The sequence below is a fragment of the Podarcis erhardii genome, assembly GCF_964252035.2.
Source record: "Podarcis erhardii genome assembly, chromosome: 7".
Classification (NCBI taxonomy): domain Eukaryota; kingdom Metazoa; phylum Chordata; class Lepidosauria; order Squamata; family Lacertidae; genus Podarcis; species Podarcis erhardii.
Genome location: NC_138511.1, coordinates 57,125,657 through 57,145,152, shown reverse-complemented (window position 1 = coordinate 57,145,152; position 19,496 = coordinate 57,125,657). Strand labels below are relative to the sequence as shown.

Below are 19,496 nucleotides of genomic sequence, written 5' to 3'. Positions count from 1 at the left end.
GACTGCCTTTCCCACCCTGCAAATCGTGTGGTGAGTTGAGTCTGGGCAGGATCAGGTGTGCAGCAAAGGGCCCTGGAACCACCCAGGGCAGGTGACCCGCTAGATGGAAATGGGAAAGGGGGTGGGTGAGGCCCTCTGAGGTGCCCACACCACTGCTGCAGCCCATCACTGCTCCTTCTGCTGGTAATTAAGTGGCGGCGCTGTAATTAACACTGGCGTTGTGACAGGTAGGGGAGTCCCAAGGGAGGCAGGAGGGCAGGAAGGGAGCTGTTAGGCAGGAGCTGTTTTTCCTTCTCTGCCCCCCCCCCCAGCTGCTGGGAAGGACTTGCTCATTTGGAGGCAGCCCCTTCCTCTCTCTCTCTCCCAGAAGAGCAGCAGCATTGCTGTGCTGGTGCAGAGAGAAAATGGGATTCGTCGTCGGCACAGCAGCGATTTCCCCAGCGTTCGGATACGCCGCTGCAGAGATGGAAAGGGCTTCTTGTTCTGGTTGCATCCCTGGCTCCCATTAGCTGGTGGGGATGATGGTGCAGGAGGCCAATTTGGGGGCCTTCACCTGCTTGTAGGGCCTCTCAAACACGCTGGATCATTGGCCGGCCACTCTCCTTCCCTGGCTGCATGCTCTGGGCCACATCACTGCTCTGTGGAATGATATCTGAGGTGTAAAGTGCAGCAGAGCCCACAAATGCTCTGCCCAGGAATACTCAGAGTCATAACAGTAATTAAAATAGCAGGCAACACACCTTTGAGAGCCTTTCTCTTAACCTTGAGCGACTGCAACCAACCCCACAGTCCCAGGGCTCTGGTTGTTGGTTCACTGGGGAGATGGGCCCCTGGCATCCCTTGTTAGAAATTGATCACTGATCATACTGCTATCTCTGTGGTGTGGACTGACAAGCAGGCAAAGGCCCTGTCCAGGACAGAGTTGCTAGTACAGGCTGTCATCCTTCCCCTGGAGGGCAGCCATTTACTCAAAGATGGCATCATTTACTGTTCAGTATGACTGTTGCCATGCAGGTTAACTTGCTTGACTTCATGGTGTCGGTTCCAGAAAAAGTCATGTGTGAGTAGAGGCCAAACAGTGATTCTTGAGCTGCTCCAGAGTCTCTGCCCAGGGCTGTAGGTTTACCTTAGCTTGGAAAAATTGTTCCAGTTACAGATAGGTAGCCGTGTTGGTCTGCCATGGTCAAGACAAAATAAAAAAATAAAAAATTCCTTCCAGTAGCACCTTAAAGACCAACTGAGTTAGTTCTAGGTATGAGCTTTCGTGTGCATGCACACACTGTGTATCTGAAGTTGGTCTTTAAGGTGCTACTGGAAGGAATTTTTTTATTTTGTCTTGGAAAAATTGCACATAATAAATGCAGAATGGGATGGTGGCCACTGAATTCTACTATCCAATAATTTCAAGCCACCTCCCACCATTGGAAGCTATTTTGGCATACATACATACATACATGCATACGTACTATTATTATTACTACTACTTCTACTACTAATATTTAGTGATGTCATGGCATGCTTTTCCCAACCTCGATGCTTCCAGATGTTGTTCTAATACAGGTCCCATCAGCCGCAGCCAGCATGACTGTGGTGGCTGGGACTGATGGGAGTTGTGGTCCAAAACATCTGGAGGCCACCAGGCTGGGGGAGGCTGAATTAGATGGTCCAAGGAAGACACTGAGGGAGGAAAGACAGCACTGGGAGGTCTGAACATCTGGTGATGTCTACATCCACACTTAACCAGGAGTCTGATCTTAGAGGGGCATTTTTAGTGAATGCTGGTGTCCCAAGACATGCACTTTACATGGGGGCTGCCTTTGAAGGAAGTGGAAACATATTTGGGGGCAAAGTGTGGCTGCCAGAGGTGCTGGCTATAGCAAGTTGATCAAATCACATTATGATTCCAGTCTTATTCCTGACCAGCTACAATAAATTGAGCCTGGGAAACAAATTAATAGCCAATGTGTTCTTGTTGTTTTGAAAATGCTTTCCCATTTAAAACAAAAAACACCCTGAAACACCCCAGGTTGCTTACATCCTATAGGCTTGGCCTTTATTGTATGTCTCCCTCCATGCGAAGTCCACTTCAGGGGCCCCTTTCTAAGTCCCCATCGGATGTGAAGTGGGTCTTTCACAGAGGTGGTGTTCATAGTTTGAACAGCTTTCATAGGGCTTCTTGCCTGACTCTGTTGTGGCTTTTTGCATTTTGAGAGCAAGCAAATATTATCTGATTTCAGCCTCTGCTGGGCACTGCTTCTGCTTTGTTTAATTTTACAATTTTACTGAATATTCATTTATTGCATGTTTCAAAGGTGACCCTGACTCTGTATTTAAAAGAAGTATAAATGCTATGACTAAATTCACGAAGTCTGCAGCAGCCACCTCAGTATATCTCTGTGAGGAATCTTTGCAGACGCACACAGTTTTGGTAGGACAGCTCTCCAGAGCTGTGCCTCTCAGTCTTCTCTCTGCTGAGTCCAGCTCCTTGCTGTTGTCTCGTGTGTGGGATGACTGTTCCCTTTATTCCTTCCTCCAGCTCCTAGGCCCCAGTCTAATTAGTCTGCATCTGCCATCTGCTGACTTGGAGACCTGAACCACTGGCAATCTGTATCCAGCCATTGTTCACCGGGGGTTGTCCTTTGTTGTGAGCTCTGCCTCAGGGTCTGCTGTCCCCCAGGACAAACCTTCAGAGCCCCTTCCTGTTGGGAATGAGGCTTCTCCTGGGCTCATGACTTCCTCCAGAGCCTTTGTTGTCTTCCCTCTTCTTCCACGCTGGCTGGCCTTCTCTACACTCGCCCAGCCTGAGCATCACCTCTTCCTCCCTCACCCACCTTGCCTCTGAAACATCTCTCCTTCCCCTTTGTCCAGATGGACAGTAATGCTTCCAGTGCAGGCATCAGAGGCTTAGGCTGCATGTGCACCAATTAGGTAAAGCACTATGATACCACTTTAAACCATCATGGCTCCCCCCCCCAAGAATTCTGGGAAGTGTAGTTTGTTAAGCGGCTGAGAGTTCTTAGGAGATCCTTATTCCTTTTCTAGAGCAACAATTCCTAGAGTTTCCTGGGAAGAAAACGTATTGATTATTAAACCATTCTGAGTACTGTAGCTTTGTGGAAAGGAATAGGGGTCTCCTAAGGATTCTGGGAGCTGTCATTTGTTAAGGGTGCTGAAATTGTTGGGAAACCTTTGTTTCCCTCCCAAAGTTACAATTCCCAAAGTTTCCTAGGAAAACTGTTAAACCACTCTGAACATTATTTTCAGGAGAGGTTAAATTCCAGAGTCCACTAGAGGATGGCGCAGTGCACTGTGTTATTTTGTTTTTTTGGCAGGGTGTGTGGAAGATTTGGTGGTATTCATTCTCCGTGCATTGTTACTTCATATATTTGACAGCTTTTGGAAATATTTGACTGATCAGTGAACTTGTTTTAATCTGACAAATGCCAGCACTGATTTTGGGTGCCTTCAGGCTGTCACAATGCCTTTAACAATAAACCAGCTCTGTTTGTTACAGGAACAATCTGCAGCAGAGAGGTGGTCGGTCATAAAATGTATTGTCTGTATCTTCTGCAGTCTGCGACTAGTTCCTCATTATGGTGTTAACTAGTACTAGATGCAATTACAACAATATTCACGCTATTGGGTATCAATGGATTGCATGGGACCCCCAAAGGCATCTTTTTATTGCACATTCATGATGATTTGTGCTCATGATGCCATCAGGGCAGTCACATGTGACCCCACTTTCAATACTCTTTGCTCCAGCAAATGTTTTGGGGCAAAGATCCTGCTTCATTTCCAATCGGAGCATATGCTGTATTTTCCTGCTGAAATCCCATAATCGTTTGGACCAGAGAGGTTCTTGGTTTGCGGGTGGGGGTTGTCCTGCTTTTGTTCTGCTGTAGCCCCTCAGGGTGGCAATAATGCAGTGGCACTGGGAAAGTATTGCAGAACGTCTACAGAGGAGAATAAATGCACCACATGCCCTATTATTGTGTTGATAATATGTTGCTGAACACAACCACAATAAAACTCTAACGATACTTTGGAGGTAAAATGGAGGGGAGGCTGATGCCTCTTCCTCCCTATTTTATCCTCACCACAACCCTGTGAGGTAGGTTAGCTGAGGGCTGAGAGACTGTCATTGGTCCAAGATCACCCAGTGAGCTTCCTGACAGCACAGGGAGGGTTGGGCTGATTCACTTGTGTTCTTTGTAGGTGGGTGTTTAATTCTTTGGGTGAGCAGGCCCCCTTCCCCTGGTGTTTACTTTCCTTCCTTCCTTCTCCCTCCCAGATTTACCGGCGTTGTTGGCTCGTCTTCCGCAAATCTTCCAGCAAAGGCCCTCAGCGTCTGGAGAAATATCCGGACGAGAAGTCGGTGTGTTTGCGAGGATGTCCAAAGGTTAGCCCCAGTTCCTGATGTGATGGTGCTGTTGCTGCTCCGTGGGGGGACAGGGGCTGGATAGAGCCTTGTGGGGGGAGGGATATCTAATACCGCAGAAGATAGAATCAGGATTCAGGATGGCCTTAATGGATTGAAGAATTGGCCCAAACTAACACTATGAATTTCAATAGGGCAAATGTGAGGTTCTATTCTTAGGCAGAAATAATCAGATGCACAAATACAAGATGTGGGATACCTGCTTGCCAGTAGTACATGTGAAAAGGAGCTGGGGGTCTTAGTAGAGCACAAGCTTAACATCAGTCAACAGTATGATGCAGCAGCAAAAGAAAGCTATTCTACACTGCACCAATTCTAGTAAGAGTACTGCTCTACTCTGCCTTGGTTAGACCCCACCTGAAGTTCTGTGTCCAGTTTTGGGCACCACAATTTAAGAAGGATATTGGCAAACTAGAACATGTGTGGAAGAAGGCGACCAGGAGGCTCAAAGGTCTGGAAATCAAGCCTTAGGAGGAGCCGTTGAGGGAGCTGAGGATGTTTAGCCTGCAGAAGTAGACTGAGAGATGATAGGATGCCCATCACCAAACATCTAAAGGTCTGTCACATGGAAGATGGAGCAAGCTTGCTTTCTGCTGCTCCAGAGGGTAGAACCCAAACCAATGGATTCAAATGACAAGAAAATGGGATTCTGACTATGCTTTAGGACGAACTTTTTGATGGTAAGAGCTGTTTGACAGTGGGACTGACAGCTTTGGAAGATGGTGGACTCTCTTTCATTGGAAGTTTGTAAGCAGGGTTTAGGTGGCCACCTGACAGGGATTCTTGAGCTGTGCTTTCTGCATTGCAGGGAGTTGGACTGGATGACCTTTGGGCTCCCTTCCAACTCTACAATTCTATGATTCTCGGTCAGCATCTCGTACTTTCCTCCTTCCCAGCGCGGGGCCCCTTTGGGGAGGCTGGCGGGTGGGCAACCTCCCACGCAGAGCCAGCTTGCAGTTTGCCTGCTCTAGTGATGATGATTGGCCACCGTTTCCTAGTTCGGAGACATTCTCATTATCCTTAAATGCTTCCCCAGGGCACTCTTGTGGTCCATGTGACATTGCGTGCTGGAAAAAACCGTCCCTGCCCAAGGGAGTCATTGTGGCAAAAATAAACCTGTTTATGTTCTAGAAGCAGAACACAGTCCTCCTGCTTGAGTCCTCTCGCTGGCCATCCTTTCCACTCTTTCACCCAACCTCCTGGGCCTTCCTCTCCTCACCACCTTAGTCACCCAATGCAAGACCCAATTCCACCACTCATACGCCCCGCTGCCCATCTCAATGCTCTCAGGCTCCTGGAAAATGGAGGTGAACGGCCAGGGCACCTGCCCAGCCCTCTGGACCAAGAAAATGCCCCTCCCCTCAACAATGACAGCCTTCTCTCTTTACGCAGGGTACCCAAGGAGGTCGAGGCTGCTTGAGACACTTCTGAGTTGGCATATCCCACCTCTTTAAGGGGGATTGCTGTCTCAGAGTCCTCTGTCCAGAGAGTCTCTTTCCCAACCACCAGCATAAATGAGTAACTTCTGGAATTGTTGGTGAACGAAGCCACCCTCCCCATTGGCTTCTCCCTACAAAACAGCTTTTGCTCTCCCATCTAAGCTGCTGCACAATTCCCTGTGCAGGAGTTGGGAAGTATTCTTTTGAACATTGGGGTGGGCAACATTTTTCAGGCCGAAGGCAAGCTTTCGGGGTCCCCAAGTCAGTGGTGGGGCCAGAGATAAAAAAAAGGATGGAGCCAAACTTGCAGTTTGGAAAGTGCTGGGGAAATGCATTGAAAAATGCACCACACATTCCAGCATTGTGTAAGTCAGAGGTCTATATGTGCTTGCTTGCACACACACACACACACACACACACACACACACACACACACACCCTCCAGCTAGCTAAGCAAGAGGCATTATCACAGTTCAAGAACAAATTCCCAGCCAGGCAAAATCACTCTAGGAGGATGTGAAGCAGGAGCAGGGGGCTAGGGAGACTCCTGAAGGCTTTATAAAGAGTTCTGGATGGCCGCATTGAGACCTGGGCCCAAGCTACCCCCCTCCTGCTCAGCATGGAGCTGCCCAGGGATCCCTTTCCTCTTCTCTGCAGACGAAGGTGGGCTGTAGGGAGGTGCTCCCCTTAAGGCGTGTGGCTCTCCTGCAGGTCACTGAGATAAGCAACGTGAAATGCATCACGAGGCTACCAAAGGAGACTAAGCGGCAGGCCGTGGCCATCATCTTCACCGACGACTCGGCTCGGACATTCACCTGTGAATCTGGTAGGAGCCCCGCTGTGGGATTTATGGGGGCGTTTGTGAGCAGCAGCGTGCGGGCGCATTCTACGAGGCTGCAAGCCACTGGCAAGTGTATGTGTGTTGTGTTGAACTAAATGGCAACGGGACTGAATGCTGGACACTAACTGAGGGCGCTTCCCATCTTGCAGAGCTGGAGGCTGAGGAGTGGTACAAAACTCTGTCCATCGAGTGCCTGGGGGCACGGCTCAACGACATCAGCCTGGGAGAGCCAGATCTGCTGGCACCTGGAGTGCAGTGTGAGCAGACAGGTAAGGGGGCAGGCTGTCCTGAATTTGCTATGGTGGTGGGGTGGCCGGGGAATGAGGGTGGTGGAAGGACTGACTGGAGAAATAAATGGCCTGTTATTATTTATTGATCTTATTAGCCGTTCTTTTTCTCTCTCTCTTTTTTTTTTACCAAAAGTAACTTGAAGCAATAAAGACATAACTCATACTTTGAAACCAGCCTAAAATGAAACAGAGGAAGATCTAAAACTCATCCACATTTTTTTAAAGGCAGGACTGAAAAATCTCACCTGCCGTAGGAGGCCCCAGATAGCCGAAAGCCTGGGGGAAAGTCTGGGGGAAAAGAAATGTATTTACCTGGTGCCTAAAGCTATGCAATGGTGCCACCAGGTGAGTCCCTCTTGGGAGAGCATTCCACAAGCAGGGAGCCAGGCGTGGCAGTGCAGAGGGCAGCTCCTTGAGATGGGCATTGCAGGCACTGCTGCCCAGGGCAAGAGCAGAGATACCTGGAGGAAGCCCTGGACACTGAGCCAGGGCATGGGCATGCAGCGAACAGCAGCTCTGTCGAAGTGTGGGACAGAGGCGGTGTTGGGGTTTAAGCTGCAGATTCTGGCCAGGGAGTACATGGCGAGGCTACAGTTAGGCTTAGGAGGCAGCTAATTGGAGCCACAAACATCAAGCCCAAGAGGTGGCAGACTGGTGAGTTTTGCTGTTGCTCAAGCAAAATATTGGGAAGGAGACAGCTTGGAGGGTGCCAAAGGGGTGGTGTGAAGCAGAGAAAGTGCCAGCAAGCCTGGCTCAGTAGCGCCCCTTTTTCCCCCGCAGATCGCTTCAACGTCTTCCTCCTGCCCTGCCCCAACCTGGACATCTACGGCGAGTGCAAGTTGCAGATCACACACGAGAACATTTACCTCTGGGACATGCACAACCCTCGCGTCAAGCTCGTCTCCTGGCCCCTGTGCTCGCTGCGACGCTACGGGCGAGATGCCACGCGGTTCACCTTTGAGGCTGGCCGGTATGCATGCAGGGACGTGTGACCCAGAGGGCTTGTAGCGCCGTGCTGGTTGTAGGAGTGTGTGTGTGTGTTCTGAAACTTGGGAATAATTTAAAGTATCAGTCCAGCTCTGCACAGTGGCCATAACCACTGAGAATTGGCACTGTGAAGCACATCACATTAGATGACCTAGGGCCATCCACAGTATTTCAGCTTAACCTACCTGTAAGGAAAGATCTTGAGATTTTTGTGAAAGAGGCGGGATTTCTTATTTATTTGTTTCTTTTCAAGGTTTGTACCCCATGCTTTAGCAAAAAGAGGCTCCCAAAATTGCTTGCAGATCAACAAAATGGAAGGCTTTTGCAATCTGAAAGGCAGGATACAAAAGGAAAGAGGGCTGGCGGGGGGGGAGAAAGGGAAAAGAAAATCCAGGCACCACTCCTTACAAAGTTCTTATATTGACCTGCTGAGACTGAAACCACTCAGAAATGGATATAAGGTGGTAGCAGTCATAAAAATGAGGCAGACAGTGGATTGTTACCACATGTAGTTCTCTGGAGCTGCTAAGGGCATGCTTATTTCAGTTAGTGTTGTTGCTGGGCTTTGCAACTGGGTGGGAGTGATGAGACAGATGAGAGATGCAGTCCAAAACATCTGGATTGGGGAAGGCTGCTTTGGGGCCTAAGAAAAACCCAAAGAGCAGTCCTCTCTCTCCCTTCAACTTGCCTCCACCCACTAGGCCACAGCTGCTGGAAAGGGAAGGGAACTGGCCACAGGGAAGACTGGAGGGCACTGAGGGGCTGGTTGGGCAGCATTCAGAGTGGGTCAGGTCTTCCCATGATTTCAGCTTTCCCCAAGGATTTTCTGAGAGGGAAATCCCCAAGACACTGAATCTATTCCAAAGCCATTTTCCAAGCTAATGTTTTCCACATGGATATTTTACTGGTACATAATCAAGATCTCCATAAAGCCTCGGGAGAGGCTGGCAGGACTTACTGTACTAAAAGGAAAGCAGGAAAAAAAGGAACAAGTCAAGTCTGTGTGGATTCCCACCCACCCACCCAAGTGCATAGTGGAGGCTGGTCCATTTGGATGAATGGGGCATTGCCTCAGCAACCTCCATCTCCCGTCAGCCAGTCCCCACCTGCCTGCCTCCTTACCTACACAGAGCTACAATTTCCAGAGTTCCTTGGGAAGAGGGGTTGACCATTAATCCATTCCAAGAACTGTAGCTCTGTGAGGGGAATAGAGGTCCCCTAAAGGATGGACAGATGGACAGCATGTGCACCAGCCCTGTGTCCCTGTGTGTGCTTGGCATACCCACTGCAACCATCCACCCTGGACTTCCCACGATGAACAGGAAGGTCTGAAGAGAAGTTCTCTATGGTCTTGGATGAACACACTGAAGTCTCACCACAACCTGGAAGCCCACCTTGAAAAGCCTTCTAAGCACATACATCCAAACACACATAGCCCCTTCAGAACTTCCTGATGCTTCAGGTCAGAGGTGCAGTGGGCACACTCCACTCCCAAGTTGTGCCTCACACATGCTTTCTGAATGCATGTAGAGAGGGTTTGCTCTTCCACATCCCCTCCATTCCCTTAGCCATGCCAATTGACTGGATGATGTGGCAGAAGATCCAGGTTTAAGCCCTGGCTTCTCTAATTGGGATGGGAAAGATCTGAAGCACAAGAGAGCTGTTGTCAGTAAGTGCCAGCAATACTGATCTAGACAGGGCCAATGTGTAAAGCAGATTCCTATGTCCCCCAAGTCCCATATGGACTTTGCTCTGTGCAGCCAGACAGGAATCCATATGGATGGATTTTCACATGCAGCGATTGTGGGTGGATGGGTGGGGCAGGGGGAACAGCCCTGTAGCCCCCACTACAGCCATGCAATGAAGCCCAGTAGTTTGCGCATCTCACTCCATGGCAGGATTTTAAACCCCAAAAAGCCTTTTTCCCAGAAACACTCGGACTTTTCCCTACCTTGTGAACTTTGCAAATTGATTTAGACCATCCCAGTCTGCACCTCTTAGTGACTCCAGCTAATTACCATCTACAAAGGAAAGAAATTTGATCTTTCCCTTTTATCCCAGACCTTCACTGACTCATTATGCCTGGCTTTTATAGAGAGATTAGAGGAACTCTTCCAACAAGCCCCGTCCCACCCTGCTCTGAGGCTGTGGAACAGCCTGTTCTGACAATAAAGCTGTTTGTTTCTTTGGCAAGGTAGTGGGGGAGAAGGGGAATAACCCACCCACTATACTATAAGGATGAAAAACTCCCAAGCCAGGCAGAGGTCCCATTCACCTCTTTCTTTCCCGGTGTGGGAGGATCTCAGATCTTTGCCATAGAGGGATAATTCATAACCCATTCAAAAGATTTATCCAGGTGCAATACTATTGCATCAGAGTGCCTCCAGGCTGTTGGGATTTTGCAGCAGAGGCATAGCGTGGGTGGGGGCTGCAGCCCCGGGCACAATTTTGTGAGGGGGGTGCAAACAGGCTCCCCCACAGCAGGCTCCTTCATTAGAGCCTGGCTCAGAGTGAGAAGGAACTGTGCCTTAGCTGCAGCACTTACCGTATTCCTGGCCATAGCTCAGTGGGGAGGAGAGCAGGAGACTAGACGGCAATGCTGCCATCCACCCTCCTCGGCCGTGGTGCGCCTTGTGCCCAGGGCAGTACGGGCACATGCTCCATGACTGCTTTGCAGGAAGGAATCGAGCACATACCAGAACTATAGGTTTGCACGTTTAAAATGGATTAAAGTGTTCCATCACCCTAGCACAACAAATCCACTAAAAAAGCAGGCGGGGGGAACCTAAGAAAATCAAAGCAGCCTGCAGGATCAGGCCAATGGCCCATCTAGTCCAGCATCCTGTTCCCACAGTGGCCAACCAGATGCCTGTGAGAAACCCACAAGCAGGATTTGTGCACAAGAGCCCTCTCCCCTCCTAAGTTTCCAGCAGCTGGTATCAGGCATGCAGCCATTAACAGTGGAGGAAGTCCACCATTGTGGCTAGTAGCCACTGATAGCCTTTTCCGCCATGAATTTGTCCAATTCTCTTTTAAAGCCACCCAAATTGGTGGCCATTACTGCCTCCTGCAGGAGTGAGTTCCATAGTTTAACACTGTGCTGCATGAAGACGTAGTTTGTTTTACCTGCTGCAGATTTGAATGTCCTCGAATTCTAGTGTTATGAGAGAGGAAGGAAAACTTTTCTCTACTCACTTTCTCCATGCCATGCATAATTTTATAAACTTCTGTCTGGTCAAAAACAGTCTTTGCACTGTTTGGAAAGTGATGGGGAAGTGCACTGAATAGTGTGGGGAGAATGGATGACTACTGGAAAGGCGTGTAAAAACCCCACAAGCAAATCAGAATGAATATTCATTTTCATATAACCTCGCCGCGAACAAATCAGAAGGAAAGTTCAAAAAAGGTTCGATATAATCTAATCTCTAAATAAGCTTTGTGCAAGCAAATCGGGATGAGTGCTCAATAAAGAGGTTGTCTGGAGAGGCCTTCAGACTCCCTGGGCACCTTTGGGCAAATGCTAGGCTGCAGTTCTTTGCACATACAGCTCAGTGGAACTGTTTGTCTCAGAGCAAGCCATACTCTGTGCCGATGTCAATGCTAATCATGCTTAGCCCAAGCCACACAATTTGCAAATCTGCTTCTAATCATATTTGCAAACGGTTGTTTGATGATGATCATGGTTAGGGAAGATGCTGGGGCAGATGTAGTGCTAACTATAGTTAGCTCCAAAACAGAAGAGGAGCAATGCTTTCACAAGAGGGGGCAGGGTCAAAGGAGCAACTGAGTGAGCCTTCAAGATGCTCCCAGTCTCCCAGCCTTGGTGGAAACTGCACCAGGCTCAAAAAAGGGTGGACTCTACTATCACCAGTCTATATAAACAACCCCAAGTCAACTTCATAAAATAATTTCAGCTGTCCTTGGGTCTTCAAATAGCCTGTGGCCCATTTTGCATGAAACACTCAGCCAAGCCATGGTTTAGTATGGATGAGCAAAGGTGTGGACTTCTACAAAGGAGATTGCAGCCAGATTGTTGGTTCTTCCCCGACCATTTTTGCTGCTGCTGCATTGCACCAAACCATTGTTGGATTAGCCTGTCTGAGTTCAAGGTTGTGTTGTCTGAACACACACTTGTGGTTTAGCTCTCTCTGGCCAAACTATGAGCTGTAACCAAAGTTTGCTGTGTGGTTTATAGCTCGTTTGTCGGGGAGAACTGGACCTGAGCCCAGATTCAGACAATATGCTAAGCAAAACCATGGTTTAGCTTAGTTTAGCTTGGCAGCAGAATGACCAAGGAGGAGCTGAGTAGGTGCAATTTCCTATCTGAGAGCCTGCCCATTTGTGCAATCTATCGTCTGGCTTCTAAGTCCGAGTTCTAAGAAGTAACAACAAATGAATTGTTTTAGTTACAGTTTCAGAAAGCACTGAGCAGTGTTTGCTATGGGATTGTGTTTGGATTACAGTGGATGTAGGGTGGCCTTGTGTCCTAATTTAAAGGACAGTCCTCTGTTTAGAAACATCCTCTACTTGCATGACTACCTGGTCCAAGTCCAGTTTTATGATGAGAGAACCCAAGAGGCCAGTAAGCCCCTGGTCTGCAGACTAAGCAGATCACCAGGTCACTGTCTTCCACAGTAGGGTGAGATGAAATATATTTATGCTTAATTCTACCTTTGCATGTAAAAGTTAGTATGTGCCATTCCTGTGGCCTCTTTTCTGGGGGTGCATTAGTGGGCACCTTCATTGCAGCCTGTGTGTGTTACACAGGGTCACAACTCCATGCTCCACACACTTGTCATATGGGTAGGGAATGGATTGTAGTCCTGTCAGAGTTGATGAGCTGGTGGAAGCAGGCAGGCGTGGACCAGTTGCTTGGGCTCAGAAGGCACTTGGTAGGAAGGACCTTTTGGTTGCAGGCACCAAACTTCAGCAGAGCACAGGAGAGCTCTGGCAAACTACCACAGTCTCACAAGCCCTTAAAGCGCATCCCTTTGGCTCCTTCCATACTTGAAATCTTTCCATTTCGCCTGGTCATTACAAGAACTCTGTAACTAAGAAATAGCTCCTAAGTGTTTTTCCTCCTCCCTCCCAATCCTCCTTCCTTTTGTGCCATGTCTTTTTGATTGCAAGCCTGAAAACAGAGCCTCTCTTAGCACTGGCATTTGTAAGCAGCTCCGCAATCCTTTTCCACCTGAAGAGTGGGATTAAAAAAAACTGTAAGCAAACACAAAAACAAAACAAAAAGCAAAATGTATTTGTGAAGCTCTTGTACTGGATTTTTAAGTGGGGCAGAGAGAAAGGGATGTAAGCATACATGTTTGTGAAGTCCATGCAGGAGTGAGGTGTAAATGGTGCAAGTGTGAGTTTGGGAGACAGGACAACTACAGTATGAACAGCACCGATGGGGTGGAAGCAGCCGGTATGAGGTTTGTGCACCCCTTCACTGGGGTCCCGCTTTTGACCTCTTGCTCTCTGTTGCCGCCCTTTTGCTTAGCAGGATGTGTGACGCCGGCGAAGGCCTGTATACCTTTCAGACCCAGGAGGGTGAGCAGATCTACCAGAGGGTGCACAGCGCCACCTTAGCCATTGCTGAACAGCACAAGCGCGTCCTTCTGGAGATGGAGAAGAATGTGAGGGTGAGCTCATGGCTGGAGGGGAGGTGGATGTGGGATGTAGGGGGCTTTCATTGCCTCTAGCCATCCCTTGGCACTGGGGATATGGAAGTGGGTGTCTCCAAAACAGCTGGTGCTTTGCAAGAACAGACCTGTACACATTCAGCATGCTGCAGCACAGAGGCAAGTATGAAAGGGAGGTTGGTTGGTTGGATTATTTTATTTTGGAGCATTTGTGCTTGTGCCTCGGCCACAAAGGCTCCCAGAGCAGTTTCTGTGCAATCCCTACCCGTGTGCTTAACAAACTAAAAGAATGAAGGGAAAGGAAGAGGAAAATTCAAATCAGAACTCAGGCACCAATTTCTAAACAGTTCCAGGAACTGGATGAAAGCTGATGCAACAAGCCACCTTCTTCCCATCTCTCCCCACTGAGGCAGCTTGGTGGAATGGCTGCCCCCTGGTGACCGTTGAAGGGAGAGGAGGCCTGGTGGGGCTAGTGGCTAGCCTGTCACAGCAGAGCTGACAGAGTGAGCTCTGCTTCCCAGCTCTCCGCTGCAGGAATGGTTGCCCCCAGGCGGCAGTTGAGGGGATGCCTGGAGAGATTCCTTGACTCTTGTGACACCTTTAAAACATCAGCCCAAACACTTAAGTTCAGTTAGTCCACATTCACCGCATGCATTAAAGCAGTATCCTGCCTCTCTAAACAGCTGCAGTTTGTTGAGGGTGCTGAGAATTGTTAGGAGACCCTTATTCCCCTCTCAGAGCTACAATTCCCAGACAGTTCCTTTGAACAGGGATTGATTGTTAAACTACTCTGAGAATTATAGCTCTGGGAGGGGATCAAGGATGTTCTAGCAACTCTCTTCCCTTTTTACAAACTACAGCTCTCAGAATTCTTGTGGGAGGAGCCATGGCAGTTTAAAGCTGTCCAGTAGTGCCTTAAATGTACGGTGACTTTGCCAGCCTGGTCCAGCCCTCCAGATGTAAAAGGTAAAGGGACCCCTGGACTACAAATCCCATGAGTTGGTGCAAATTGCAGTCCAAAACAACTGGAGGGGCCAGCTTGGCAAGATTGTGCCCCCACCCCTGGGGTCTCGTGAGGCTTTGAGAGGGGCGGCACCTTTCCATTTTGCCTCAGGCAGCGAAACGGGATGGGCTGTCCCTGCACAAAACATATGAAAGATAATTGGGTTCTGGACCACCTTCCAGACCCCAGTAATTTGTTCCAGCTTCCACCCCCTGCCAATGTTGGCCGTATTATTATCTCAACTCTTCCCAGACTGCAGCATTCCTTACCTGCCATTCTTTCTCTCCACTGTGCACAACTCTGATTCCTAAAATCTACACTCCCCCTCCTCTTTTCCAGCTGTTGAACAAGGGCACAGAGCATTACTCCTACCCCTGCACACCAACCACCATGTTGCCACGCAGCGCCTACTGGCACCACATCACCGGCTCGCAGAACATTGCCGAATCCTCAAACTACAGTGGTGAGTTTCTGCTCTCTAGTGGGGGGGGGGCGAATCTGGGCTTCCCACAGAATTCAGTTGTCCTGTTGTCTCCCACCCAAACCCCCAAAATCTGTAGGCACTTGTGTGTTTCTGGAAAGTGTAGGCTTTGGGGTGGGGGTGCAAGGAGTCAGCTGTTTCTCCTTATCTCTCCCCCACCCATCCCCAAAAGAAAATCTCCCAAAATCCAGCTCCTGCATTGACTCCAACAAGGAGCCAGTGTGGTGCAGTGGTTAAGAGCGGTAGTCTCGTAATCTGGGGAACCGGGTTTGCGTCTCCGCTCCTCCACATGCAGCTGCTGGGTGACCTTGGGCCAGTCACACTTCTTTGAAGTCTCTCAGCCCCACTCACCTCACAGAGTGTTTGATGTGGGGGAGGAAGGGAAAGGAGACTCCTTAAAGGGAGTGAAAGGCGGGATATCAAATCCAAACTCTTCTTCTTCTTCTTCACCTCGTTGCATTATGTCTCTGTTCTGTGACCCTAAAGATTCGCAGGGTGTGCTAACAGAGTTGCAGCTGGTGTTCAGGGTTTGCGATTCAAATTTGGTAGAGTGGCTCCTGGGGGGGTGTAGATTAAAATGGATTTGCAGGCCAGATCCAGCCTTTCGGCTGCCAACTGGTATCCCTGGATTAAAGCTGCCCCTTTTTAAAAAGTTAAGATCTCGCTTTCTCAAGATCTTACAAAATTGCTGGTGGTTGGAGTTTCACTTTTTTGAAAAGGGCTCTACATGTGTCATGTTGAATCAGAGCCTGCTTCCCTTGCTTTCAAGGAACTTAACTTCTTTCCTCCAGGGCTCTTCATCATGCAAAACAGCACAATAATTTTGCTTCTGGTGGTGATCTGGAGTAGATCCTGAAATCTGTAATGCTGAGCTTAGACCTTTTTGTAAACAGGTTTTCACTGAAAGGCAGCTTTGCTTTAATCATCCTGCACCTTTTAAAACTTTAAAGGTATTAACTGGTGCAATTTTTAAAATTAGCTCTGATTAACATTTTTAATGTTATTTGGGTTCTTTTATGTTAATCACTCTGGGCTCCGTTTCGGTGGAAGGGCAGAATATGAAGCTAAGAAAGCAGAAAGGTAAAATAAGGCTGCAATCTTGGTTGACCTGTGGCCTTCCAGATGTTCCTAGCATACAACACACATCATCCATAACTATTGGCCATGGTCGCTTTGGGGGCTGATGGGAGTCCAGTAACCCCCAAAAGGACACAGGCTGGCTACCCCGGCCACACAGGTGTACCTGGGAATAAGTCCTGCCAGACTGTGAGTGGCTCACCTCAGTGGAGACGTATAGGATTGCACACTAAGCCATGTTTCTTACTTAAGTCATTTATAGTCTGCTTAGTATCGATAGATATGAAAGCAGTTCCAAGTATAAGTATGCAATGGACACAATTTCAACAATTTAAGAAAAAAAGATAATTGAAGAGCATAGATAAACAATACAGCATAGTATCCATTCATTGATTCATTTCATTTGTCGTTCTGAGTTGCTCAAGGTTGGCATACATGGTTCTCTGCCTCCTCATTTAATCTCCCAACAAGAACCCTGTGAGGTAGTTACAGATAGGTAGCCGTGTTGGTCTGCCATAGTCAAAACAAAACAAATTCCTTCCAGTAGCACCTTAAAGACCAACTAAGTCAGTTCTTGGTATGAGCTTTCGTGTGCATGCACACTTCTTCAGATACATCTGAAGTATCTGAAGAAGTGTGCATGCACACGAAAGCTCATACAAGAACTGACTTAGTTGGTCTTTAAGGTGCTACTGGAAGGAATTTGTTTCCTGTGAGGTAGGTCAGGCTGAGGGAAGACGGTGGCTGGCTCAAGGTCACCCAGTGACTTTCATGGCCAAATGAGATTTTTCTGGATTTAGGATGCCTCTACATATCAGAAAGCTGACAGGGCAACCCTCATTTAATGTCATGTTTTGATGCTGCTCTGCCGTCAGTTACGTTAGATATTGTATTGGCATCTTAAAACACCATGGCCACAATCCAAAGGAGGTTAAGCACTTTTAAGCCCTATTGATTTGCACAGGGGGCCTTGAGCTTATCTGTAAATCTCTCTGTCTCTCTCTTGAAATCAATGGGACTGAAAAAAAGTGCTTAAACTTTGGCAAGATTGTGCCCAGTGGATTTGTGTCTTTATTTGGGATGTTTCTGTGCCGTCCTTCAGCCAAAACAGTCTCTATCTTGTGGTTCGATTCATCTATGACATAGTGCTTCTCTAGCCCACAATTCCCTGGACAGTTTTACAAGTGTACACCATAATTCTTTTAGAATATTAGAATACACCAACAAAAAGGTATCAAAGATGGCCTGTGTTTAAACCAGGCTTTGCCAACCTAGCTGCCTCCAGCTGCTGTGGACTGCAACTCCCATCAGCCCCAGCTAGCATGGCTGAAACAGTCGGAGGGCACCAGGTTGACTAAGGCTGGTTAAAATGACAATATAATGAGTAATCATAAAAATTGAAAGTTATGCAGCGCATGCAGAAGCATTCTGAATGCCTCAGATCCACTGAAATGAATGAACCTAAGTTAAGTCACCCCTGCTAATTTGACTGGGTCTCCTCTGAATAGGACTAACATTATCTGCATCTCAGATACTTTTGCAATGAGCCTGTAAGATAAGCCAATATTCATGGCAGAGCTGAGATTCAAGCCAGGGGCTTCCAGGGTCACAGCTTACGCTATGTCAAATAGCCTGACCTGTCAGTCAAATTGAAACATACATGGGTTTGTTGATCAGATTCACTTCCATCATCATTTGCTGTACAAATCTAGGGCACAACGTGCACTTGGAATGCTTTGTGCGGTTCTGGTAGCCTCATCTGAAAGAGGATGTTGCAGAGTTTTAGAAAATGAACAGACAGAGAAGGGCAACTAACATTATGAAGGGAATGGAGCAACTCATCTATGAGGAAAGTTTACAATATTTGGGGCTTTCTTTTAGTAAAGGCAAAAGATGAGTAGCGAAGGGAACATGATAGAAGTGTGTGAAAAAGTGGACAAAGGGAAACTGAATGTTGAAAGAACTTCTTCACATAGCTCATAGTTAACCTGTGGAACTCACTCCCACAGGAGGCAGTGATGGCCACCAACTTAGATGGCTTTAAAGGAGCACTGGGCACATTCATGGAGGAGAAGGTTATTGATGGTACTAGTTGTGATAGCTATGCTCTGCCTCCAGTCAGAGGCAGCGATGCTTCTGCATCCCAGTTGCTGCAAGCCACAGGAGAGGAAAGTGCTCCTGTCTTTGAATCCTGCTTGCTGGCTTCACACAGATCAGCCGCTGTGAGGACAGAATGCTGGACTAGATGGGCTGTGGGCCTGATCCAGCAGGCTCTTCTTATGTCCTTCTTCTTAACACCAATGCATTTCTCCAAACAGAGACGAGGTCTGCTCTCTGCCCACAGGTGACTCGTACTCGGGGCCCCAGGCCAGCTCAGAGACTGACCTCTTGAACCGTTTCATCTTGTTGAAGCCAAATGCTCCCAAAAGCGGGAAGAACGACAGCAAAGACTCCAGCTCGGCTTCACAGTGATGCAGCCCTGGATGGAGGGAGAGACCCGGGCAGAGGGCCAGCTCAGCCCACAAGTGCTGTTGCTCAGCACCGAAGATTTTGTGGTCCAGTGCCTGCTCCTGCCTTTCCGGAAAGGGTTTGGGGACAGCTTTTCAGCTACGGGCGGAGATTCCGACGTTTGCACAGAGGCTGCCCCCATGGAGGATGTTCATAGCAGAGGATCTGAGCCCTGTCAGCCTGGAAGGAACTTCAGCCAAGCAGGCAAACTCCTACCAGGCCTGGGATGGAAGGAAGAGCCTGGATGTGAGGGGGAGGACTAGCTATATATTGTTAAAACTATTTTAAATATATAATATTGCTTGTGCATATTCTATATATCAAGAGATTCCCCCACCCCCCACAGGAATGCACATTTCTTAGCCATTCTGGTGAGATTTTTAAACGGACGGCCAGGTGGGTTGCCCTTTCCCTCTCTTCCGTTGGGACCGTGGCTACGAGTCCAAAGGGGAGAACTTGCAGGCGGACGGAAAAAAAGTCTTCCCGAATGGTAGCCAAAGAACCAGGTTGTGCAGCAGAGAAAAAAAGCCACATGGTCTCCTTGCGGCAGGTGGGGCTTGTCGCTGCTGACCCAGGACTTTCTGCAGAACAGCCTAGCAAAACCTTCTCTCGCTTGACTTCGGGAGGCCAGAAAACAACCCTTCCGTGCCACAGCAGTCCTTTTGCTGGCGACAGAAGTGTTTGTCCCTGAAAAAATAATGATTTCATAGAATTGTGGAGTTTGAAGGGGACCACCCCCGAGGTTCATCTAGTCCAACCCCCTATGATCTTTGGGAAGATTTGCAGAGCTTAG

The 19,496-nt window shown here is 48.3% G+C and overlaps 1 protein-coding gene across 3 annotated transcripts in view; it reads left to right on the top strand.

Moving 5' to 3' along the window:
• DOK4 (docking protein 4) overlaps window positions 1-19,496 on the top strand; it is a 34,095-nt gene extending 14,599 nt beyond the window's left edge. The window contains exons 2-8 of one of the 3 annotated variants that reach the window (XM_081872472.1): window positions 4,295-4,402; window positions 6,592-6,706; window positions 6,871-6,990; window positions 7,792-7,981; window positions 13,493-13,634; window positions 14,977-15,100; window positions 18,514-19,496. In XM_081872472.1, the coding sequence (XP_081728598.1) occupies window positions 4,295-4,402; window positions 6,592-6,706; window positions 6,871-6,990; window positions 7,792-7,981; window positions 13,493-13,634; window positions 14,977-15,100; window positions 18,514-18,587 (873 nt within the window). In that variant the 3' untranslated portion in view covers window positions 18,588-19,496. The remainder of the gene's footprint in view (window positions 1-4,294; window positions 4,403-6,591; window positions 6,707-6,870; window positions 6,991-7,791; window positions 7,982-13,492; window positions 13,635-14,976; window positions 15,101-18,513) is intronic. The other 2 variants (XM_081872471.1, XM_081872470.1) reach the window with 2 other exon arrangements.